Source organism: Setaria italica, chromosome VII (assembly GCF_000263155.2).
Source record: "Setaria italica strain Yugu1 chromosome VII, Setaria_italica_v2.0, whole genome shotgun sequence".
NCBI lineage: Eukaryota > Viridiplantae > Streptophyta > Magnoliopsida > Poales > Poaceae > Setaria > Setaria italica.
Window position 1 is genome coordinate 21,788,997 of NC_028456.1, and position 23,333 is coordinate 21,812,329.

Genomic DNA, 23,333 nt, shown 5'->3' on the forward strand with positions numbered 1-23,333 from the left:
TCCTGTACTGTGAGTAAGCGTAGACGAGTGTAGCAAGGGCTGTATATATAGCGAGAAAGGAGGAGAAGAAACTTGGGATCCAAGGCAGGTAACTCGGCGTGTAGTTTCGGTTCCCTTGACGACCTGCTTGGTTGAACTGCACGGTTGGTGAGATGCCACCGCAGCATGATTGACGAAGCGTTCGCTCAGTAGACACTCGTGGCGAGTAAGCCGAGCTCCAGGAATTAATCCAGAGCGAGAAATTTCCTACGCAATTCAGCTGCGATTACGTCGTGATTGCAGTGAGACGGCGACGCAACCGATCGAGTACCGACTGATCCTGCACTGACTTAGGTAGGTAGCATGCCTCTCGCTGACTGATCATGTTGCGCATCCGCGATCGCTCTGGCCGTCAGTCCTAGAGCCCTGGCAACCGTCGATGGTGCAGGCCGGAATCTCCTGCTGGTAACTGTGACCTGCGGCAGCACCTGCCACTCGCGACCTGCTCTGTTGGCGCTTCTGAGCTAATGACAGTACGTAGATCACTAGCTATGCTATATATAGCAGTAGCTGCGGGAGCGTGTCAGGCGTGGAGGTTTTGAGCATCAGTTGAGTTGACTCCTTGGTGGTTAGGGAGTGGTTTCTGGCTTTCTGCTGGGTTGGTAATTGGTACCGATGGGTCTCAATCAGTCAGTCTGTATCCAGGGAAACATGATGAGAAGTTTCCTTTCCAGAGCTCGAGCTCAGGTATCCAAATATTAGTGTGGACTGAAAGGAATAAGAGGAATATAATATTAGCGTTCTAACTTCTTCAAAAGGAAAGGAGAAATAAGAGGCATTGAATGAAGAGAAAATACTAGCCTTCAACTTGTTTAATGACGAAATCCAATCATTACTAATTTTTCCATCACTTTCCAAATAGCTCATCAATCGGAACGATGGGATTTTCACGTGAGTACTTGGCCAACTACTTAACAACTCTTTCGTTCCAAAAGAACAAGTCATTTAAAAAATTTTAGAACAAATTAATAAATGATCATGTTTACCCCTATTTAATATTTAGCACTAATTGATAGCCACGTACACATGCACATACTACCAAGTAGTACTCAAGGCATCCTCAATTTTTTAAAGTCAAATTTTTTTAAGCCTGACCAAGTTTATAGAGGATGATATTAACATATATCAAATCAAATAAGTAAAATATCAAAATATTTCATAATGAAGTGGTACTTTTTGGATGTCGTAAATATATTTATATTTTTTATAAATGTGGTCAAACTTTATCTAGTTTGACTTGGTAAGTAAATGTACTTGGGCAGCATGTAATAATTGCATAACGTTAGGACAACAATCACTCTACGCTATCTCAATCCAGCTGGAGCGTAAGTTAACAATTAATTAACTAATCCACTGTGAAACACCCAATCTCAAGGAACGAATTTTATTAAATTTTTTGACAACTGTTCACCTTCTCCCAAGGAAAAAGTCCTTTTTGACCATCCCTCAACTATCAACGAAGTCCGACTTTAGTCCTCCAACCACAAAACCGATTTGACACCCGAACTATGTAATACCGTGCAAATCAAGTCCCCCGCTGGTTTTACCGGTGGTTTTACGTGACATGGTGTGTGCTCCACATGCCAGGCAACATGTGGCAGTGGGACCATATGTGCCATGTGGCTCCTCCCCCCCTCTCCTCTCTCTCTTCTCGCCTTCTCTCTCTTCCCTCGACTCTTCCACGTCCCGACCGGTGATGCCCGAACCTCCCTTTCTCTACCTCCTCCTCCCCCCTCTCTCCTCCTTCTCCCTCACTCTCCCTAGGAGCGGCCCCGACGATAGCGAGCCCCACGAGTCCCGCGCCGACAACGATGACGGAGGCGGCGGGGCCCTGGAGCGTGGCTTCGGGGGGGGGGGGGTGCGAGGGGAAGCGGCATCAGGGGCAGCGCGGCAGGGAAGCGGCGGCGGGCCTTGGAGCGTGTCATCATGGGGCGGCAAGGAAGACGGTGGCCCTGGAGCGCGTCATCGAGGGTAGCGTCGCGGGGAAGGCGGCGGTGACGCTGAAGTTGATGTGGCCCTCATGGGCGAGGTACCTGTGTGAGGGCATCGCCGGTCGGAGGCAGAGGTGGAAGAGTCGAGAAGGAAGAGAGAGGAGAGAAGGGGAAAAGAGAGAGCAGAGAGAGAAGAGAGAACGGAAGAAGAAAGCCACATGGCACGAGGACCCACTTCCACATGTGGCCTACATGTGGAGCTCACGTCATGTCACACAAAATCACGCCATGTCACACAAAATCACCGCTAAAATCAACGAGGGTCCTGGTATTGCATGGTTTTGCGGTTGGAGGAGTAAAGTCGATAGTTGAGTGACCCATTTCCATCTTCCATTTACACTAATGGGCCGGAAATTTTAACTTGAATCCAGGCCCATCCATCTGGACCAGCTGTGCTTTCGGCGGCCTTTCTGAAAGGCCCTGAACAAAAATACAAAGACTGTAGTGTGGCTAAACCGATCGATCCCACATACGCAGCGGCGGCTAATTTACCCGTGCATCGATCTAGCTGTTTCAGTAACCGGCCGGGACGCCGCCTTTTCTGGGGTCACTGACAGCGGTGAGGTCGCCGTGGCGCTCCACGTTGTGCACGACAAGCTGGCCTATGGTGCCTCCGGCGAGCGGCTTCAGTACGTGGCCTATCTTCTGCAGGTCGGCCCTCGTCGCCGCGTCGAGCTCGAAGTGGTCGCCGGTCACCGTCGTCCAGTTCTCGTACTGGACCACGTTCGGGATCAGCTGCGAACATGGCAAGCAAAACCAAGCTGAGAAGGGAGAGGGATCTATCCAGCCGGTGACGGGTCTCTCTCAGCGTGAGGCATCACGGCATCAGCGCCCCGGAGAAGAGGATTAAGCAATTTTTCATTGATGGATGATGAATTATTTCTTTTTTTTGAAAAAAAAAGATGTATTCAGACCTGGTGATACACCCTTGGTGCCATGACAGAAGCCAGTGGATCCATGTTCCTGACGAAATGGTTGAGGAACACTTCGATCGTTCCAGCAGGGATCATGGCACCGCCACTGGCGCCAACTGCAGCCTTCAATTTCCCATCCTGTGGCGCAGAAAAGAATAGCCACAAGTTTTCAGAAGAAAAAAACTGCAGTTCGTTCAAAAATAAAATCTGCAATTTTCTGACAGATCTTCTCAACTTCCATTTCGCGCTGTAGTTACCTTGAGGACTATGGTCGGAGTCATGGAAGAGAGAGGCCGTTTCAAAGGGCTGACGAAATTGGCCGGAGCTGGTGGCGGAGAATTTGCGGTTGTGTTTGCCGGCATGGAGAAGTCATCCATCTCGTTGTTGAGCAGAATGCCTGTGCTTGGGGACAAGATCAGGGACCCGAAGTATGAGTTGACAGTGCTGGTCATCGAAACCGCGTTTCGCTCGCTGTCGATGATGGACAGGTGGCTGGTTCCATGGTCCTGAAGGATGTCCCACCTGAAACACAAGTTGATTTAAGGAAATCAGCATACTCTGCCTGCCTCTGTGGACATAGGACTGAATATTTCTTTTGCAACACAACAAATATTGCAGCACTAAATATTAATGAAATAAGTAAATGATGAGGTGATGCAAGAAGATAAAAATCAGATTCATGATATGAACTGATTATTTTATCAGTAAATTAAGAAATTCTTATGCTGAAAAAATGTTATCACCTTCCACCGTAATGTTTGGGGTCAAATGTCATATTGTCGTAGATGGTCTTCTTCAGCTCAGCAGCGAATGTTTGGGACATCATATCAGATACAACCCCATTATCATTCACAAAGTCCGGGTCGCCAAGGTTCATCTTTACAGCCATGTAATGTTTCAAGGACTCGATGAGGCGATGTATTCCAAGAGAGCCAGCAAAACCAGAAGGAATTCCATACTGAGCAAGGATGTTCAGAATCTATTTTTCACAAGTGAATTGGGGTGTTAGGACTTAGGACCATGACAGGATATAAAGTTTTTTTTTTGGTGCGAAACGTGACAAGATAGATATGAACAAATGGTAGCACTGTTCAGAGAATCAGAGCGCAGAGGACTCACAAGCAGCATCCCGGCACCTCCGGCCGACGGCGGCGGCATGGTGACCACCTGGAGCCCCATCACGTTCTCCGTCAGCGGCCGCCGCACCTTGACCTGGTACCTCTTCAGGTCCTCCGCCGTCAGGATCCCTCCGACCTCCCTCACGTCCTTCACCAGCCGCTTCCCCACCTTGCCGTCGTAGAACACGCCCGGCCCCTGCTCCGCCACGGCCCTCAGCGTCCTCGCGAGCCGGACGTTGCGGCACACCTCGCCGGCCTTCAGGAGGTCGCCGCCGGGGGCGTACACGGCCCGTATCCCCTTGTTGGCGAGGATTCCGTCCCGGGTCGCCTCCATCTGCATCTGCAGGTACGGCGAGATCCTGAACGCCCGGGCCAGCTGCGCCGCCGGCAGGACGAGGCGCTTCCATGGGAGCTTGCCGTGGCGCCTCCACGCCTCGTACAGGCCGGCGATCTCCCCCGGGACGGCGATCGAGAGGGCGCCCCGCGCTTTCAGCGTCGCGTTGCCGCCGTACATGTCCTGAACAAACGCATGGCTGGAGTTCAAGTGTTCGTTACCAGATTCTCGAGTTCTTGGAACAAGAAACATAGCAAAACGATCATTCCTCTGCTCATGACTTAAAGCAGAAGCTAGTCACAGTGTCACACAAACTCGCATTACCCTCAAGCTGGCCATGTTCTAAAAATTAAGAAGTTAATTTTTTGCAAGCGCTCTGCTTTAAAAGTGATCTGATCAATCTGATGATACCTGAAAGGCTGAATCAGTGACTTTTTTAATGTCAGTTAAAAGGACCTATCAACACGCAGATTTTGTGCTTAAACACTAGTGCGCGTTGACTGATAAAAGGAGCCGTATCTGAATGATCTTGGGCACGATTGTTGGAACCGTAAGCATCAACCCTACTAGCTTGGATTCCTTTTGGCTTTCCCAATTTTCCTTGTGCTCGTGCCTGCACCGGCCCAGACGCTACAGCGCAGCAGCCATGTGTGGGACACCAGCAAGTGGACGAATCACGAAAGCGTGGAACCGTGAAGCGCTTTCCACCCGGCAGGAGAAGAGCAACGACAGAGACTGCGCTGGAGATGGCGCCACTATCCTGACCTAGAGACCACACGGCCACAAGGATAAATTTTGCAGCCACAGGGCATGGTCCTTCTTCTTCCCGTCACGCAACAACACTGTCAAATTGGCTGGAGGAAGACACTGCCTAGCACCCATACGGCCATACCCTTTGTAGGTAACCCATAGGGGTGTTTGGATCCTGGAGCTAAAGTTTAGTCCGTGTCACATCGGATATTCGGATGCTCATTAGGAGGACTAAACATGAGCTAATTACAAAACTAATTGCAGAACCCCTAGGCTAAATCGCGAGACGAATCTATTAAGCCTAATTAATCCATCATTAGCGAATATTTACTGTAGTACCATATTGTCAAATCGTGAACTAATTAGGCTTAATAGATTCGTCTCGCGATTTAGCCTAAGAGTTGTGAAATTGGTTTTGTAATTAACCTATGTTTAATACTTCTAATTAGTGTCCAAACATTTGATGTGACAGGGGCTAAAATTTAACCCGGGATCCAAACACCCTCATATATAATGAATCCTGCTTAATTTCTTCTCTGAAAGACAAGATCCCCAAGCAACAACCACCATGTGAATCAACTACCAGCTACTGGCTACTCGTATCTGTCATGATCATTTTATACTCCGTTCTCTTGTCACATTCCTTCACAACAATGTTCCTCGGGACACCTCGATCGCGCCGTACCATGATTCCCTAGACTCCTAGTCAGCCCGAGGAATTGTCATCGATGTACTCGTTGTGTTGTGACAAAGACCAGAAGAAAAATGCTACTAGCTCGGAGCAAGTCACTCGCAAATTCCTGCGGCGAAGGCCTTTGACGACGACTCACCTTGGACGCGGCGAGGGGCGCGGTCTCGCGGGAGTCGTACACGACGGCGGTGCCGTCGGCGAGCCTGACGAGCATGAAGGCGCCGCCGCCGACGCCGCTGGAGGCCGCGCTGACCACGCCGAGGCACAGCGCGGTGGCCACGGCGGCGTCCACGGCGCTGCCGCCCTCGCGGAGCGCGTCGCGGCCGATCCTCGAGCACCGCCCGTCGTCCGCCGCCACGGCGCCATGCGGCGACGTCACCACCTCCCTGCGCCCCCCTGGCGCTGCCGAGGCGGGCGCCGCTCCCACGGCAGCGAGGAATAGGAGGAAGAGGAGGAGCGCGGTGGTGACCGGCGCCCATTGGAGACGTCGAGCTGCAGGGCACGGTGGGAAGAAGGGAGCTTAGGGAACCGAATAGACACTGCCTTATTTACACTCTGCGTGGTGCCGCGAGAGAGAGAGAGAGAGAGAGAGAGAGAGAGAGAGAGAGAGAGAGAGAGAGAGAGAGAGAGAGAGATTGCGTACCCGCCATGGCGCGGGAGAAGAAGTGTTCGACGAATGACCCTGTGAGCTGAAAGCGCTACGAGGCCTGGGTTTCAGCCCGCCAGTGTACCCGGGTTTTATAGACATCAAAGGATATGAGCAGCCAAGCAAATGCCAGAAATTTTATAAGGCTACAACTTATAAGGTACTTCAACTATTGCCTTGTAGATGTAAGAGATGGGATATCAATCATCAACAAGGATATAAGGAAATAAATGATTTTTGCTACCTGCTATTAGAATTATACGGCTCTTAATGTGGTATAGGATATTATTATACATGTTCTCTGCTATTACCTTACTCTTAAATATAAAAAACTTGGCTGCAAAAGAATTCATTAGGGCTTTCAATATCCAAAATCATAAAGCAGACACATGATTTTCTTATATAACTGACGTCCAACTATATTGATAGTAGTTTCACATAGAAGATATTTGATATGCTCTACACTGTATCTTTTTCTCTTTTTTGTGCTTCAAGTACAATGCCTGCTATAAATACATTTAAGTTTAATTTGGATTTTAAATTTTTGTGATTTGTGGTCATGTGTGATCCATGGGCCGACCTTGACTTTTTTAAGGCTGTCCCTCTAGATTTGTAATATCCGCATGCATGGTAAAGCTTAGAAAGGATTAGCATCTGCCAAAATATTTCCTTTCCAACTACTGTATATATTAATTGCAAGAAGGAAACAATAATATAAAAGCAGAACAAACTAGTATTCATGTCTAGGATATATCGGATCTTGTACATCTGTAGAGATAAAGAAGACTATCTTAAAAGAACACAAGTTGTGTATGTGGCCAATCCATTGTTCATACACCTTTTCCGAGATATACTCCGTGGTAGTAGATTATTTGAAGGGATCGCCGGACCTGATGGTAAACGCGAGGACACAAGATATATATTTATACAGGTTCAGACCAACAGAGTAGAGTAATACACTACATCCTGTTTGGGTGGAGTATATGACGTCCTATGCTTGGGTGTTGAGGTATGGGTTTGAGCGCCTCATGTTGTGCCTGCCGATCTAGGGATCCTACCGTCCTTTATATATATCAAGGGGGGCAGGATTACTAGTCAGTTATATGTAGGAATCCTATTAGAATTATAAGGTAGGAGTCCTAATAGGAGTACTCGAGAATACTAGTCGGGGTCCATCTTCTTCCTTCTTTGCGAGTACCTGGGGATCTATCCCCCACAAGCCCCTGAACGCTTCATAGTCGAGTCTTGCAGCCTTTTCCGAGTACCTTTTAGATTCTCGCTGAGTAGTTTTATCTCTTTCCAGGTACTTGTCTTGGCTGGATCTTCAAGATTTTTCATCAAAGTTGCAACGAGGCTATGATGTGCTCAAGCCGCAATCTTCTTGATATTGTAATCTTCATTTTTTTAATGTTATATGGAGGGCGTCGGAAGACGCACTCCATATGCAGTATTCCCCGAGCCTTAGGTTGAATCAAAGAATCAGGCTAAGGGTCCACAAAAGTCTTAAGTCTTGTTACTTCGTCTTGAAAACAATCAACTATTGGGGTGTAGCTAATCAGCCTCCGCGTCTTGGGATAATTAGAATGATCAATCCAAGGATCTAGTGAGCTTTAGTCTTCACAGAATTACCGTTTGAGTACTTTCTTGGTGCACAGCCCCTGAGCCTTGGAGCCAGGTGTGAGCTGTAGGAGTCATACCGAGTAGTTATTGGCACCCCCCAGCACGTAGGATGCATGGAAGGATAAAGATCGGTCCTAGGGCGCATAGGACGGATGAAGAAGAAAGAATCTGAGCAATGGTGCTAGGGACAAAGATGACATTTACTTGTCTTTGTCTCTCCCCCTTAACCTAGTGTCTTCCAGCAAATTGGTAAAATAACAAGAGAGTATAACAACATTGAACATTTTACAATAATATGTCAGCCAACAAATTTACATCACCTAGCATGTTTTCTAGCAAATTTTTTTCATATATAAACGTATCACATATAATACATTGATATGTTATACTATATTTTTTTTGTGAGGAAAAGGTGCTTCCATTAATCAGAAACAAGGTTACAATATAATCATTTTCCAAGAGCTCAATATACATAAGGGCGCATTTGCTCTCCACATGGCAAATAAACCATCCATTTTGCTAGGTTCACTAGTGCATGACTGCACGAGCTAATTGTGTCACTCTTTTCCAATTCGATTACTTGGTTAGACTCTAGCCATGGTTGAGCAGTCTGCTTACCAAAGAAAATAAGCTGGGCGCCTTATTTATGTAATCACTTCTTGTTATTAATATAAACAGGCAATATCCGAATCTTTCAGAAAAGAAGTCTTACTAATCCTCATATCAGGCAAAAGGCCCATGGAGCTTGTATTCACTAGGTAGTAAAACTCCAGAGATGATGACATTTTTATCCACTCCCGCCGCTAGCTAACTGAATGCCATCATGGCATTCTACTACTTCTAGCTCCTCAACTGAAGCAGGGTTCTAAACTTCACCATGCTAATAAGAGGACATGACCCAAGTGGTCTCTAATAACCACTTCACACTTGTCTTGCCTAATGACCTCCCAAAGGAAAAATAAACATTCAATTTCACCCAATCTTCCGCTAGTGCTATCCAACGTTCCTCACTCTGTACTCCAATGTCTTTCCCTTCTCATTCTCCCTAATTCCATGATGAATGTTTAGCAATGATTTCCAATAACTAACTACAAAACGAGCAAAGCTAATGAATGATGCAATTTTGAAGTTCAGTTATCAATAACTCACCGTGCTAAGAAAAGGACCTAACCCATGTGGTCCCTATTCCAATAGGGAAAATTGGATTGTTAGCACTCTCAACTTGTGTTTTCACAAATTTTACCACTTTGAAGATTGACTAGGAAATTTGCGACTTATATCCTTAACACATTGATTATCATGCCACTTTTCCTCTTTTATTTATTTTATTTCTTTTTCTCATTTACTAGATTGTGTAAATGGCAAAACACCTTGTTATATTTATGTGCAAGATATATTTCGATTGGATCAGCACTAAATAGAAAAAAAACATTGCTTCATTGAATTTCATAGAAAGATGCTACTAGTGGATATAGAAATGAAAGGGCAAGAGATGACCCGCCACACAACTGCTGCCAAGCTACGTGAAACAACCTCTTCTCTTCAGTCACCGCTCAACTACCTATAAGAAGCACATCGTCTCACCAGAAATAAGGCACGCATGGATAGGACTTGGAAGGCGTGATCAAAACCATCGAATCTATAGAGAAAAAGTCCCTCCTCAGGTGGAGAAAAAGTCCCTCCTCAGGTGGCTATTAACGGCAGTTAGCACGCCAGTTTGTGAACCGCAAACGCACGGATCATTGTAGCATTTCCCTTAGAGTATTCTATCCAAAGTTTATCAATCTGTGGATCGGCAGTGAGCTGACTAGGGATGTCCTTCTAATCTAACAGATTAGTCCTAACATAAAGCATGGATTACATATAAAGATAAACATAATAGATATGAATGCTAGAGCATAGATTGATCGTATCCACAGCTACATATGAGACAACACCACCAAGGGTAACAAGAGCTTATCATCTTCTAGTTGTAGTTCTAGCTAAAAGGCAAGCGCAACATGCATCTCATCTAAAGCAATCTTTAAACTACTACCTCTGGTCAATCTCTCGAAAACTTCCACCTTACACAAGTTAGATCTTGTCATGATCCTCTCTATCGGCGCAGGCAGTTTAAGGGCACGAACACAGGTGAACATGTCTAGCTATCAAGAAGGATCAACATACTAGATCTAATCACCATGATTACATAAAGCATGCTATGTAGTCTAATCATGTATTAGACTTAGGAATAAGCATATTCATGATAGATAGAAGAGCATAAAAGGAGGCATTGCATCGCTAACAGATCGGATGATATGAAGAACATTGCTCATATAATAGATATATTTAGATCATCACCTCCGAGTACATACCATTGATGATCACAACTAGCTCCTAAACTCCACCATGGCACAATCGCACAGGGAGGCCATGACGGCTAGGGTTTGGCCAAAGCCATCTCCTAGATACTACAAAGACTTGCGGTGACCGTCAGCTCCCTCTGGTGAATGTCCTAGGTTTCATCGAGTTCTGGTAGATGGATTCTGTGTGCCGATGAAAATTGGACATATTTGTAGTCCAGAGGTGCCATGGGGCGAAGGGCACGTCAATCAGAGCCAGAAACGGGCCAGGGCGATCGGCCTAGGTGATTTCATCACCTTCCCGGCCTCAAACGCCAAAACTTTCTATACAAAAGTTGTAGGTCTTTTCGAGCCATACAATTTAATTACTAAATTCGCCCCAATCAGAGTCCGGACGAGGAAGATATACCTCATGCAAGATCTGTTGCTTCTGCGGACCTTCTGACCTTCCAATCTTGAGTTTCCCTTAGCTTGATCACGATATTGACTTGCCAAATCATCACATACTTTGCCTCTCAGTCATCTATAATGATGGTTCATCGAATTTGGATGCATTTGGACAGTGAATTAGTCCAGGCCGATCAACCTATGGGTCCTGGGCCGATCGGCCTACCCTTTTTTTTTTGTCTCTGCTAGTCCTCGTCTTTCTCGTGTAGACTTTTCGTGTTGTCCAAAGTCCAGGTCCAAATCCAACTTGAAGAAAAATCCTTCGTTTATGTCGTATTTCCTGTGATTTTGCAATATGGTCCAAAACACAACACATATGCGAATATAGGGTTATTTCAGGTGCCAAGTGGCGGGTTAGTATAATAATATGCATGAAAACACTATTCAAATGGCACTAAAAGTGTGAAAATAATGAGCATCAACAACTATCTAATTTGGTTGAATGTAAGGTGAGAGGACAGTGGCTTTTTGGTCATTTTAGGTAGTTGTTATTTAGGAAAAAATAAATATCAATAAATGAGGAAAATGACATGAAAATCAATGTGTCAAGTATATAGCTGGCAATTTTGGGAAGCCAATAATTGTGGCCAATTTACAAAGTCACATGTTGAGAGTATAATATATCCAAATTTTCCATTCCAACACTTGCATTTCAAGATGAGTTATCAAAGGTAGCATCAACATTCAGTTTCACTCAACATTTCATAGCACAGGGCTTCTCTTTTCTATGATTAATATTAGGTCTTCATTTTCTCTTATTGTGTTTCAATCATGTAGTACATATTTCTTTCACTTCTTATCATTCTCGATTTCATGGAGATTGTTTAGCAAAGACACCTAGTAGCTAACTACAAAATGAATTGTGCTAACTATATGTAATAGTGTCACATATAATATATTTGTACAATATATTTTTTACGCTTTAAGGAAAGTGTGTTTTAATACATTTAGTTTTTACTTTAGATCCTAAATTTTGCTGCATGGTGGTAATTATATTGCATGATGCTTCAGGATTTATTATTCTTCCATTTATGCAAGTTGAGTAATTTTTGTTGTTAACTGTAAATAAAAAACTTTGTAAAACGGTGATTATAAGTATCAAATCTTTTCCAATGACCATTGTTTTCAAAGTAAACAAGAGAGGGACATTGTTGTCTTTCTTTCCGATTCCTTTCTATTGAAAAATTTGAATCAACTGTCAAAGAGACTATTAGCTCTATCCTATTCTCTTACGGTGTGAATTGCTAGCATGGATGAGTGAACTAGGGTATTGTTTCGTTCCTCAATGTTTCTCTATTTTCTTCGTGTTTCTATAGATCTACTTCTACCTAGTCCATTTGTTGTTGACTGAACAAAATAACAAACCGCTGAGCCCATTTTTGTTCATGGTCCACTATTACGAGTAGTGGTTGATCAAGAAACCTTATGCTTGCTAGATTACTTAAACATTACAGATTGATTATGGATGCACCAGCAAAGATGTTGGCTCCCTTCAATCCACATTGTTTTTGAACCCAACCCAATGTTATATGTGATTATGTCTTCTCCCAACCTACTACCCTTGGTTTTTAGAGGACTGAGAGGAGAAAGATTTTTTAAGGAACCCTCTAATTTAACCGATAGTTTATGTTTTTACATCTCCGTGCTAGTATATCAAACTATCTGGTTTTAACCGGTAGATTTTTCGTGGAACCATCTAGTTTAACCACCAATAGTTTAGGAGTTTCGTTATAATTGTTCTAAGGTAACAGTTGGTACTTTCAGATACTTTTTTATTAATTTTTGTTGGCCGTTGATCTGAGGAAGATAATTAAAATGTTAAATTAAATTGGGTATGAACCTATTATTTTTTTATTTAGTAACCCATTTGGACCATACAATTCCTCTAGACGGGCAGTTCACATTATAAAAGTCCTCATAGTTTAGACGTGCTAGTACAAACCAAATGAGCTCTTCTTTTAGTCTTTTTTTTTTGCCAAACCACATTTCCTGAGAAGAAATGTGTAATTACCAATTAGTACATGATGGATGGTATAAGATGCTAAAGAAAGTGTCTAGATACTTCGCCAATTAATCATGTCTACCATTGCTAGCCTATGAGTTTACTACGACATGGCACCTATGAGCCATGGCAATGAACAAATCCGATGATACCCTACTAGGTGCAGACGTGCAGTGCTGTGCACTTGTCAAAGTGCCAATAGGCAATACTGTAGGTCAGATCTTCGTAGTACTAGATAATAAATGCACATAAAAGAATACACTTGTCATGTTAGATATAAAATGACGTAGTACAAATTGGCCGGTGAAGTCTTGTATTCGAGATTTTCGATCCAATCCCCGATGTCACATGCTTCCTCTCCTACCCTTTCATTTTCCCCCTCAATTTCAGTTGACTTCAGGATTTATTTGTTGTCTGAATCGTGACCCAGGACATGGGTGCGGCGGCTCAATGCAACAAATCGACATTTTTTTTGGTCTAATCCCATGCTACCTACTGTAAGAATTAACGCAGCAGAAGCATCCGGGACTGATCCATCCTGGATCAGATCCAGGCGATCGATGAGGCAGCACGATATCTATCAGAAATCACGGCCTGCGAAAAGGACATACGGGGAGCACGAGAAAGGCTAGTTCGATCACGTTGGAAACCACATGGCAGGAGCTCTGTCTATCATTATAGAAACAGGAGAGTTCATACACACATTGTCTCTTATGTTGGACGAGCTGGGTAGCAGTTTGATAATTCGATTGCTTGTGCGATGTAGACGACTGGTGAACCAAGCTTAACACGCAAAAACCTGCCACGCAAGCCGTGTTTAGGAATTATAGGGGGGTACTGATATATGCTATGATATAGTTCGAATACTGCAATTCAAAGTCCTACCTCCACATCCGTGCTTTTATATGTTGATATTTCAAAAAATAAAAGGCTAGATAGAAAAAGAGGAATCCGATTAGGATCGGGGGTTTGAACCCGACGTGAATCGAACACGCAACCTTCTGATCTGGAGTCAGACGCGCTACCATTGCGCCACGGATCCGATGGTGATATCGAATGGAAAACATGCTATATATTGTTAACAATTAATTGACCAACCAACCAACCTCGCCGATATCCAAGTCCGTGGTGTCTGGTTCTCGGAATTGACACCGGAATCGAGGAATTGGAATAATAAGATATTACCATTGCGCCACGGATCCGGTTTGCCATTGGGAGCAGAAATAAATTATATAAACTTAGGGGTTGTTAGATACGAGATGCTAAACTTTAGCAGTGTTACATCAGATATTCGGATGCTAATTAGAAGGACTAAATATGAGCTAATTATAAAACTAATTGCATAGATGGAGTCTAATTCGCGAGACGAATCTATTAAGGCTAATTAATCCATCCTTAGCAAATGGTTACTGTAGCATCACATTGTCAAATCATGGACTAATTAGGCTTAATAGATTCGTCTCGCGAATTAGACTCCATCTGTGCAATTAATTTTATAATTAGACTATTTTTAATACTCCTAATTAGTATCAAACATCTGATGTGATAGGTGCTAAAATTTAACAAGAGGTATCATGTTATACAACGATCCGGGATGAGCTCCGTGCAGCGTGCTACGCCACGACCAGAGACCTGCAACTGACCGTGAGCTGGATGCAATTACCCTCATTCCGATCCCACGCCCGAGGCCATGCTCTGCCTCCTTGAATTGAACCCGTCGATGTCCTGCAAGCTGCGGTTAGAGTGTTACCGAGAAAGACCATGTACTTCGAATGGGCGTCTCTCTTTCTCTTTCAAAAGATTTAGGATCTGTTTGTTTGAAAAAGCTATTGTTGACTTTTTTTTCTGAAACTCAACACTAACTTCTAGAAGATGTGTTTAGTTTTCTGAGCTTAAAAGGCTAAAAAGCTCATAAAACAGAGCTTTTCAACTTTTCATACAAACTCTAGCTTTTCTGAGTTTCCAGCTTTTCGGAAGCTACAAGAAAAGATCACTGTTTGTTTAAGCTTCTAGCTTTTCATGCTGAGAAGCTGTAAGGAAGTCCAAACAAACCCAAACAGAGCCTCGTTACATTTGGAGCAATCATACACTACCAGTCAATCTAGGACAAGAGCACAGTACCATTTTATGTATGATGTTGACAAGTAATGGTACCTAGTTTCGAATTCTGGATCAAAACATCGTATGCACAGGAAAGCTTCACTAGGATAAGCAAAAGCCAGAGCCCAGAGATCAAAACGCTCAAAAGGGTGGTGGTGGTAGGCAGGGACGCTTTGAACACGCTGCAACTGCCCCCTAACGGTTTTATCGTTAACAGCAGGGGCAGGTTTGTTTGAGCCCCCCAAGGCCGAAGAACAGCCCAAAAAAATAGTAGAATTCAGGAAAGGGGTGCGCACGACGCAGCAGACTGCAGAGCCGGACAGAGGGATGGAGTTGAAAGGCTTGAAGCCCATTCCGCCCCGCTTCGCTCGCCGTGGACTGAACACTGCCTGATTCTTTGGATCGTTCAGCCCCCGGCCGCACACACCTCTCGTCTTCTCCGTCATACAAACCGCGCCCTTCCCTGGATCGATCAGACACGTCTGCGTCCTACGTCCCGGTCCTGTCCGTCCATGCACCGATGCACGCAGCTTACACGTACGCGTGGTACATTCAATGGCAGCAGCTCGCAGAACGCAGATCGGCAGATGCATTCATGCCGCCAAGGCGCCAAGTGACCGAACCGAACCTAACCGTGCCGTGCTGACAGCAGAATATTTTTCTGTACGCGCGATCAGAACTTTCATCAGAGCAGAACAGGACAGCGGCACTGCAGCAGTATTGCAGTACTATTATACTGTACTGCCTCTGCATCCACGGGAATCGAAGGAGTGGAGAGCGCCTCGCTGGAACGCTGGCTCGTTCTCACGTCTCACTGCTGCGGCGGCGACGCCATAACTGCATCGCTGCCGAGCCCCGGCGCCTCTGATGATCCCAGGCGGCCAGGCCATAAATACGCGCCGAGCGAACGGGCGACGCCCCGCCCACCGAGCTCGCCATTGCTTCACCTCGCACGCACGCGTGCTGCGCGCACGCCGATCATACGAGCACATCTACTCCGCTACACCCCCTCCTCGTCGGCTCGTCGCTGTCAGCGCCGGGGTCGGGGTCGTCTTCGTGTTCCGTCTTCGGCTGGGCCTGGGCGCAAGGGTTTTCCTGTGAATCCAACCGGGGATCCTGTGAGCGCCCGGCCCGCGAGCACGCATCCAGTCAGTTATTTATGGCCCGCTTCGTCCTGCACGCGCGCTAGCGCACGCCAGATCCTGACGCGTATATAGCTGCACGCAAGCAGAGCCGCCTCTCCGAGCTACGTAGCTTGCCTGCTCGGTTTATCCTTGGCAAACACGCACATCGCCTACTTGTCCTTCTCGGACAGGAGCTAGGAAGCAGGAAATGGGCACGAGGAGGAAGTCCTCGTGCTTACGGGCGCTGACCCCGACGGTGCTGGTGCTCGCGCTCCTGTTGGTCATGGGCTCGTCGTGGTCGCACGTTGCCGGCGGCGTCAGGACGACACCACGTAAGTTGATCTCCGTGTTGGTCGGTCTGCAAGTTCGTACCAGTACCTCTTTATGACTTTACCCTTTCATTCAGCTCAACACGGCCAGTTGGCCACCTTTCATGTTTACATATTTGGAAAAGGTTGCCGCATCATATCGTCAGTCAGGCGTACATGCATAATACAATGTAGTAGGCACTGACGTGTTGTCAGGAGGCCTCATTCGTTGCTACTAGATAGATGAAGTGACAGGACATGCATGTGACAACAGGCTGACAATGGTTCACCTTCTTTCCTTGTGTACACGGCGCAGGTGCGTCAGTTCCCGCTGAAGCCGGCGTACTCGGCGAGGCCGCACCGGCTGCTGCAAGTTCAGGCAGAAGAGCTGACGAACCACGCCGACCAGAGGCGTTGCCGGAGGAGGAGGAAGGCCGCCCGGTGGCGGAGCGCGAGGAGGAGCTGTGGGCGAAGGAGCGCGGCGCGACGGGGTCGCGGCTGCCGGACTGCGCGCACGCGTGCGGGCCGTGCTCCCCGTGCCGGCGCGTCATGGTGAGCTTCATGTGCGCGCAGGCCTCCGAGTCGTGCCCCGTCGCCTACCGCTGCATGTGCCGCGGCAGGTTCTTCCGCGTCCCCTCCATCTAGCCATCTGCTCCAGGATTCCCTTGTCTTTTTGCTCGCCTCTTGTTCGTTACCTAGTAGGCGTTCGGCTCCAACGTTTCTCCGTCGTCATGTGCATGCCTTGGTGTGTAAACTGCCATGTGATGCCAAAGCACATATATATCAGTGCCTGTTTATATGAACTAGCTGTTGTGTTTCCATGTGATGCTAGTGCTAGCCGGCTCTCGTTTGGTTCACACGATCACACGCACAGGAGACAGACCTTGCTTCGAGGCTATGACTGCCTGCGGCAAGGTGCCGTTGCGACTTGCGAGTTGGTCCTGGTCCGCTTGCGGGAAAACGACGATGCTTTTCTGTACGAGCCCGGCCGACCTTACGGAAATGTGAAGGGTGAATTCGAGGGAAAATTCGGGCACTTTCAGAACTGGCAGCCTGACCAGCGTACAGTATAGATGTGCAGTGGCAGTGGATTTGTAAGCTGGAGCAGGTGGGCAGGTGAGCGTGGCCTGGCAGATTGGCACCACTGGCGTGCATGATCGAGCTCGCGCAGAGCAGCAGCAGTGCTGCGCTGTGCGTAGCGCTCAGCGCCGCAGCCCGCAGCACGACCCACAGGCCACAGTCTGCAGGCCACTGCACTACTCGTCAGTCCGTACGCGCGTCACCCGGCTGTTCGGAGCGTCACGCCCTGGCTCAAAAAGCACGCAGCCACCACCACACCCTAGCATCTTGGCCTGAAGCCCTGCCAAAGAGATGGAAATGAAACGGCTCCGCCGTCGAAGCTCCGTGATATCCGCTGAGACGAGCTAAAAAGAGGGAGGAGGAGAAAAAAACCGGCTCACCGTGGCTCCTCCCCTCGTTTCCCACCCTTATCCTTGGGTTGGGAGGGGCCGCGGGTGGAGGTGGCGACGGCAGGCGGTCGGCGGCTGGAGGAAGGGACAGGGACAGCCGACGACGACTGGAGGAGGGGTGGAGACGACCGACGGCGGGGGAATAGGGAGAGGCAGCTGACAGCTAGAGGAGGCGGACGGCGGCGGGGGCGGGCCAGCGAGGGCCGCTAGAGGCCGGGACAGGCCCGAGCGGCACGGGAGGAAAGGATAGGATAAGGAAGAGAGAATGCGGAGGAGAGGAAATTGAAGAAAAAAATGGGAAGGAAAGAGAAAAGAAAAAAATAAAAATAAATAGGAGGAAAAGAAAAGAAAAATGAAAGGATATCATGGTCAATCATACTTCTGTCCATTTTAGTCGTTTTATCAAACGTTTTACCAAGATAAGTCAGAGAAAAAATCGCTCCACCAGGAAAGCATTTCACCCACCGCCCTACCAAATGAGCCCTCGGAAACCACCACATGCCAAAGCAATTTTCGCAAAATCACTCGCAGCGTACTAGAACTACTGAGCTCGACAGATTGACAGAGGCTTTTTTGTTATACTGTTCATATTCTCTAACGATTAAAAAAAAACTTACTGCGGTCAGGTGCAAACCATTTCACCTACAATTTCTCAGCTATCATGAACCAAACGACTACTACCTGTCATATGCACAGGCGAGAACGAATTTTCTCGCGGCGACACGCTCGCTCAACTAGCGACGACGATCACATACAGAGAGAGCCCGATTGGTTTCACCTCGGGCCGGACAGCTCGACGGCGTTGAGGTTGTAGGTGGAGTCGACGATCCAGTCGTTGTGCTGGCGCGGGGCGCGCTCAGCCTCCTGCCGGATCACCTCCACCTTCTGCCACTCCTCCCAACGCTCCGCGAGCCCGTCGCCCTCCAGCATCCGCACCACCTCCGACATCTTGGGCCGCTCCATCGGGGAACCCTGCGTGCACAGCAGCGCCACCTGGATCAGCGCCTCCACCTCATGCTCCTCGTACCCGCCCTGAAGGTCCGGGTCCACCAGCTGCTCCAGCTTCCGCTCCTTCAGCAGGCCCTTCACCTGCACACCCACACAACCACCAGCTTCTTAATTTCCTTCCTTTCACAAGTTTCAAGCATTTAACCGCACCAGCAGGTCATAGTGCCGCGATTACCGAAAGATGAACTCTACTACTCTTGCACTTACCCAGTCAAGCAGCATGACGTCATCGTCGTTCGCGAGACGAGCGAGATCGAAGGCCCTCTGACCGGTGATGAGCTCCAGGAGCATGATCCCGTAGCCGAAAACGTCAGTCTTCTCAGAGGACTTTCCGGTGGAGAGGTACTCGGGCGCGATGTGCCCGATCGTCCCGCGGACAGCCGTGGTCACGTGGGTGTCCTTGTAGTCCATGAGCTTGGCGAGGCCAAAGTCTCCCACGACCGCCTCGAAGCTCTCATCCAACAGGATGTTGGCGGCCTTCACGTCGCGGTGAATGATCTTGGGATCACAGTGGTCGTGCAGGTAAGAGAGACCTCTGGCGGATCCCAGTGCGATCCTAGCCCTTGTTTCCCATTCAAGAGGCGGATCATTTGGCCCGCGTTCTGCAAATTCGAGCACAATGGGTGAAATCAGAAATAGCCCAACATAAGTTACGAGTATACAAACAAACCATAAAGTTCAAATGCAACAGTTCACCTTCGCCCGCAACTAAATGCAGAAGAAATGTTTAAGCGGTAGGAAAAGAGCAAGTTACCTCGAAGGCGCGACGCGACACTTCCATTCGCCATGTATGGATAGACTAGCAGCCGCTCTGTAGGTGTCATGCAGAATCCACGGAGCCGAAGCAGATTCCTGTGCACCGCCATACTAATCAGTTCAACTTCTGTTTGGAACTGGAGCTCTCCTCCCGGTGTGCGTTCCTCCTTTAATCTCTTCACCGCTACCAATGAACCATCCGTCAGTCTCCCTTTGTACACCTTTCCGAAACCACCCCTTCCTAGGACGTTCTTATTGCTGAAACTATCTGTAGCAACTTGAAGCTCTCTGAGTGAGAACCTCTTAAGTTGTCCAAGGTGAACCTCTGGATCCTCCTCAGCTGATGAAAATGAGAGCATATTAATGAACTGTAAACACAGATGACAAGAACCATGGTACCGTGCTGTGGTATATAATACCGACCAGGGACATCAAAGAAATGCTCTTCAGGCTTACGCCTCCGCCACAATGCAAATGCAATGGCAGGTATAGCAAACAGCAATGCAGCACCAGCCGCAGCACCTCCAGCAATTGCTCCAGTGCTAGATGCACCTGAGAGAATGGAATTGACCCAGTTAGCATATCTCAAGTACAATCAACTGATCATGTGAATGTTTTCCTGATACATATGTTTCAAACAGTAGTATGATATGACACAATATAAAGCTACAGCCGATCACCTTTTGGTGAAGTTGGTGTTGGGGGATTGAATGGAGGGGGTGGAGAAAAAGGAGGAGCCCCAGGACAAGGCTTTGTAGTACCAGGGCCACAGAGATTTGGGTTGTTAGCAAAACTGCGACAAAAGGTAATACTCGTCAACATCAAAAGAGAGTTTCTTTTAATATCGAACTGGCAGGAGAGCTGCTTCAGAAGGTGCAGTTAAGCATCCAATTCCTGCAGGGCTTACCTTATAGGGGTAAATAGAGAAAATGAGCCAGTTGATGGCACCTCTCCTGAGAGATTGTTGTTTGAGAGATCCCTGCAAGATTTTCAGCACACATTTGTCATCATCTAACACCCTGAATGGCTGTAACGATCTATAACAGGGTAACAGGCAACTTACAGAACTTGGAGAGTGGTGATCGAGGTCAAGGTTTTCGGAATTTGACCAGTAAGACTGTTGTTATTAAGACGGCTGTCCTTGCAAGTAGATATCCAAAAAAAGAAAAACGTTATAATTGTTCCAATAGATAAACCTAGAGATAAATGTAAAAGTTAACAAAAACAAGAACTGGATGATGGATTTTTCCTTTCATTTAAGAGTTAAAAGTGGATGCAGAAGGCATAAACATCCAAATGAACCATCAAGGCTATGAAAACAAATGGTTAATACATTTGCAGAAATGTTTTGGCAAACCTATGAATGGGCACCTCATGCATATATTAGTATTCTGAAAGAATTTTTTTCTCTACACATTGTTGTCAGTGAAATCATGAGCTCAACAAATATCAGATGATTTATACTACAAGGACCAAATAAATTAATGTACAAGTCCACATATACTGTGACACTTCTGTTATCAGGAAATGGAATAAACTTACAGAAACCGCAGCTTCAATAGTTGCCCCAAGGTGTCAGGAATATCGCCAGTAAAATTGTTGAGGTACAGATCCAAACTGACCAAGTTAGTTAAGTTCCCCAGTTCAAGCGGTATTGGCCCGCTTATGTTGTTACTGTAAAGTTCCCTGTTGCAAAATAAAAGTAACCATAATTACAACAAAAAGAAAGCCAATATATGGAGGGTACAATATTGATAGGCAAAACTGCAAAAATATATGTAGAGATAGTACAAGAAGTGGGAATTGCAGGCGTAAAACAAAAAGATACGCAATGCAACCAAAAGCATGCACGTATATTTCAGAAGATCCGGGAAAAAACACTGTTTTTTTATGCTACATTAATAATGGGATTGAAGGATGTGCCTATAGCATAATAAAACTAATAACACAATTATCAAAATCATGGATGTGGAAACTTACAGATATTGCATATTTTTCAACTGCCCAAGCTGTGGCACCAACGGACCTGATAGTTGTGCATTTCCAAGATCACTGTTAAAAAAAGGGAGACAGTCAATATATAAAATGATCGGTATTTTACCTTATAGGGAGAATAAACAAGAAGATTTTTTATCAACTTACAGTCTGATAACACTGTTATCAGTGTTACAAGTAACATGGAACCATGTACATGGATTAACCAGAGTGGGATCCCAACTCTGCAGCACATTGTTAGTATCTTTCAGGCTTTGGCGGAGACTGTATAGAGCATCACCTGCCAGTGAGGTATCATCACAATAAGCAATAATCTTCATTAACATGCCATTAAATGTTAATGTTCTTTGATGTGATCAGCCCTTTGTCTTTATTTTCAGTAGGTAAGAAAACCCATATCAAATAAGGAACATGGATTCGACGTGCAATATGACTAGCATCTATAGTAGCAATTACAAGTGGCAACTAATAAGAGTTCAGTTAATTTAGCATCATCTCTTAATCATGACAAGGATACAACCTCCATATAAAAAATCACTAGCATTTAAAACAGCACATTTTTTTTTCAAACGTGTACTAGGAAAAGAATGCAAAAACTGTCAGAAAACAATGTGCTCTTAATGATTAGGCCACGGTTTCCAATTCTAAGCAATGAATCCGCACATTCTAAATGGCACGTGCAATTTTAAGAAAGTAATGCTCGTGCAATTTTAAGAAAGTAACGCACGCATTCATCTTGCATTATGTCTCTTCAGTTCATTCTAAACAGCACCTCTTTATCTAAATAGCAAGTACAGATTGTTCGCTAACAACTTACCACTAATACATCAATCCAAATCTACGATAATGAAACAAATTATTCAGATAATTACAACTAAAAATGGTGATCTTCCCCCCTCCCACCCCAAACCAAAAAAAGTTCAGATGGACTGGAAAAAAATACTCTATTAAAATGAATCAGAGACCAAAGTTTTGCATCAGAAAAAAGAAGCCCTGCATATGCACCTTCATAGTAAAAACATCCAAAACAACAATTGTGACAGAGCCGTACAGTCCTTCCTGCCCATTCATAGTTCATTGAGAACCAAAAACTCCCTTTGTAAAGGAACACTGAGGCCCAAAACAGTTCTAGACTCGACATGAATAGAAAGCAGAATCTACTCCATTTCTGTGCATATACCGCACTTATTCCAGAACGAATTTCCCTTCCACTTTTGTGCAATCGGCCTATCCAGATGTAACGAAACTAACTCCTATATCGTACAAACATCGCCATAGTAGATAAGAAAATGACAAAACACTATGAGAGACAAACCGGACCACCAACCCCCAAAGCAATCAGTCAAAGCGGGCAGAAATGAGAACTACTGGGTCGCCATTTCATCCCCCGTTCAGTACCCGTCCATCAGAGGATTGCTGAATGGAAACAAGCGCCAGATTTCTGGTCATCGTCCCCAGATTTTCAGGCTTTCAGCTATCATCCCCCCTCACACGGAGAGAGAAGGGAACTCGCTCGCCGTGTCCTTCTCATCAAAACCCAGGAGAAAAAATAACCCAGATATTGAATGAAGCAGCAGCATACCTTCCGAGTTGGCGACGACCCGGCTAACGCCGACCGCCACCGCCAAGAGCGCCGCCGCCCACCACCACCCGAGCGGCACCGCCGCCGACGCCGCCAT

The 23,333-nt window shown here is 46.2% G+C and overlaps 3 protein-coding genes and 1 non-coding gene across 4 annotated transcripts; 1 reads left to right on the forward strand and 3 right to left on the reverse strand.

Moving 5' to 3' along the window:
* Positions 1-2,278: 2,278 nt before the first annotated feature.
* On the reverse strand, positions 2,279-6,609 carry LOC101768460 (glutathione hydrolase 1). Its single transcript, XM_004975775.4, has 7 exons — positions 6,481-6,609; positions 5,977-6,329; positions 4,064-4,579; positions 3,688-3,923; positions 3,202-3,466; positions 2,945-3,082; positions 2,279-2,765 (listed from the first exon to the last, which is right to left on the reverse strand). The coding sequence occupies exons 1-7, from the start codon at positions 6,485-6,487 to the stop codon at positions 2,544-2,546; spliced, it is 1,737 nt and encodes a 578-aa protein (XP_004975832.1). The 5' UTR covers positions 6,488-6,609; the 3' UTR covers positions 2,279-2,543.
* Positions 6,610-13,864: 7,255 nt separating this feature from the next.
* On the reverse strand, positions 13,865-13,936 carry TRNAW-CCA. Its single transcript has one exon. It is a non-coding gene; the product is annotated as a tRNA-Trp (tRNA).
* A 2,318-nt stretch (positions 13,937-16,254) lies between these two features.
* On the forward strand, positions 16,255-17,280 carry LOC101761044. Its single transcript, XM_004977990.3, has 2 exons — positions 16,255-16,450; positions 16,743-17,280. Exons 1-2 carry the CDS (start codon positions 16,327-16,329, stop codon positions 17,069-17,071), a joined length of 453 nt encoding a protein of 150 aa, XP_004978047.1. The 5' UTR covers positions 16,255-16,326; the 3' UTR covers positions 17,072-17,280.
* A 1,152-nt stretch (positions 17,281-18,432) lies between these two features.
* On the reverse strand, positions 18,433-23,333 carry LOC101768859 (LRR receptor kinase SERK2). The gene is made up of 11 exons (XM_004975776.3): positions 23,237-23,333; positions 21,802-21,934; positions 21,640-21,711; positions 21,202-21,345; positions 20,723-20,794; positions 20,567-20,638; positions 20,340-20,452; positions 20,083-20,211; positions 19,658-19,999; positions 19,111-19,505; positions 18,433-18,984 (listed from the first exon to the last, which is right to left on the reverse strand). The coding sequence occupies exons 1-11, from the start codon at positions 23,331-23,333 to the stop codon at positions 18,670-18,672; spliced, it is 1,884 nt and encodes a 627-aa protein (XP_004975833.1). The 3' UTR covers positions 18,433-18,669.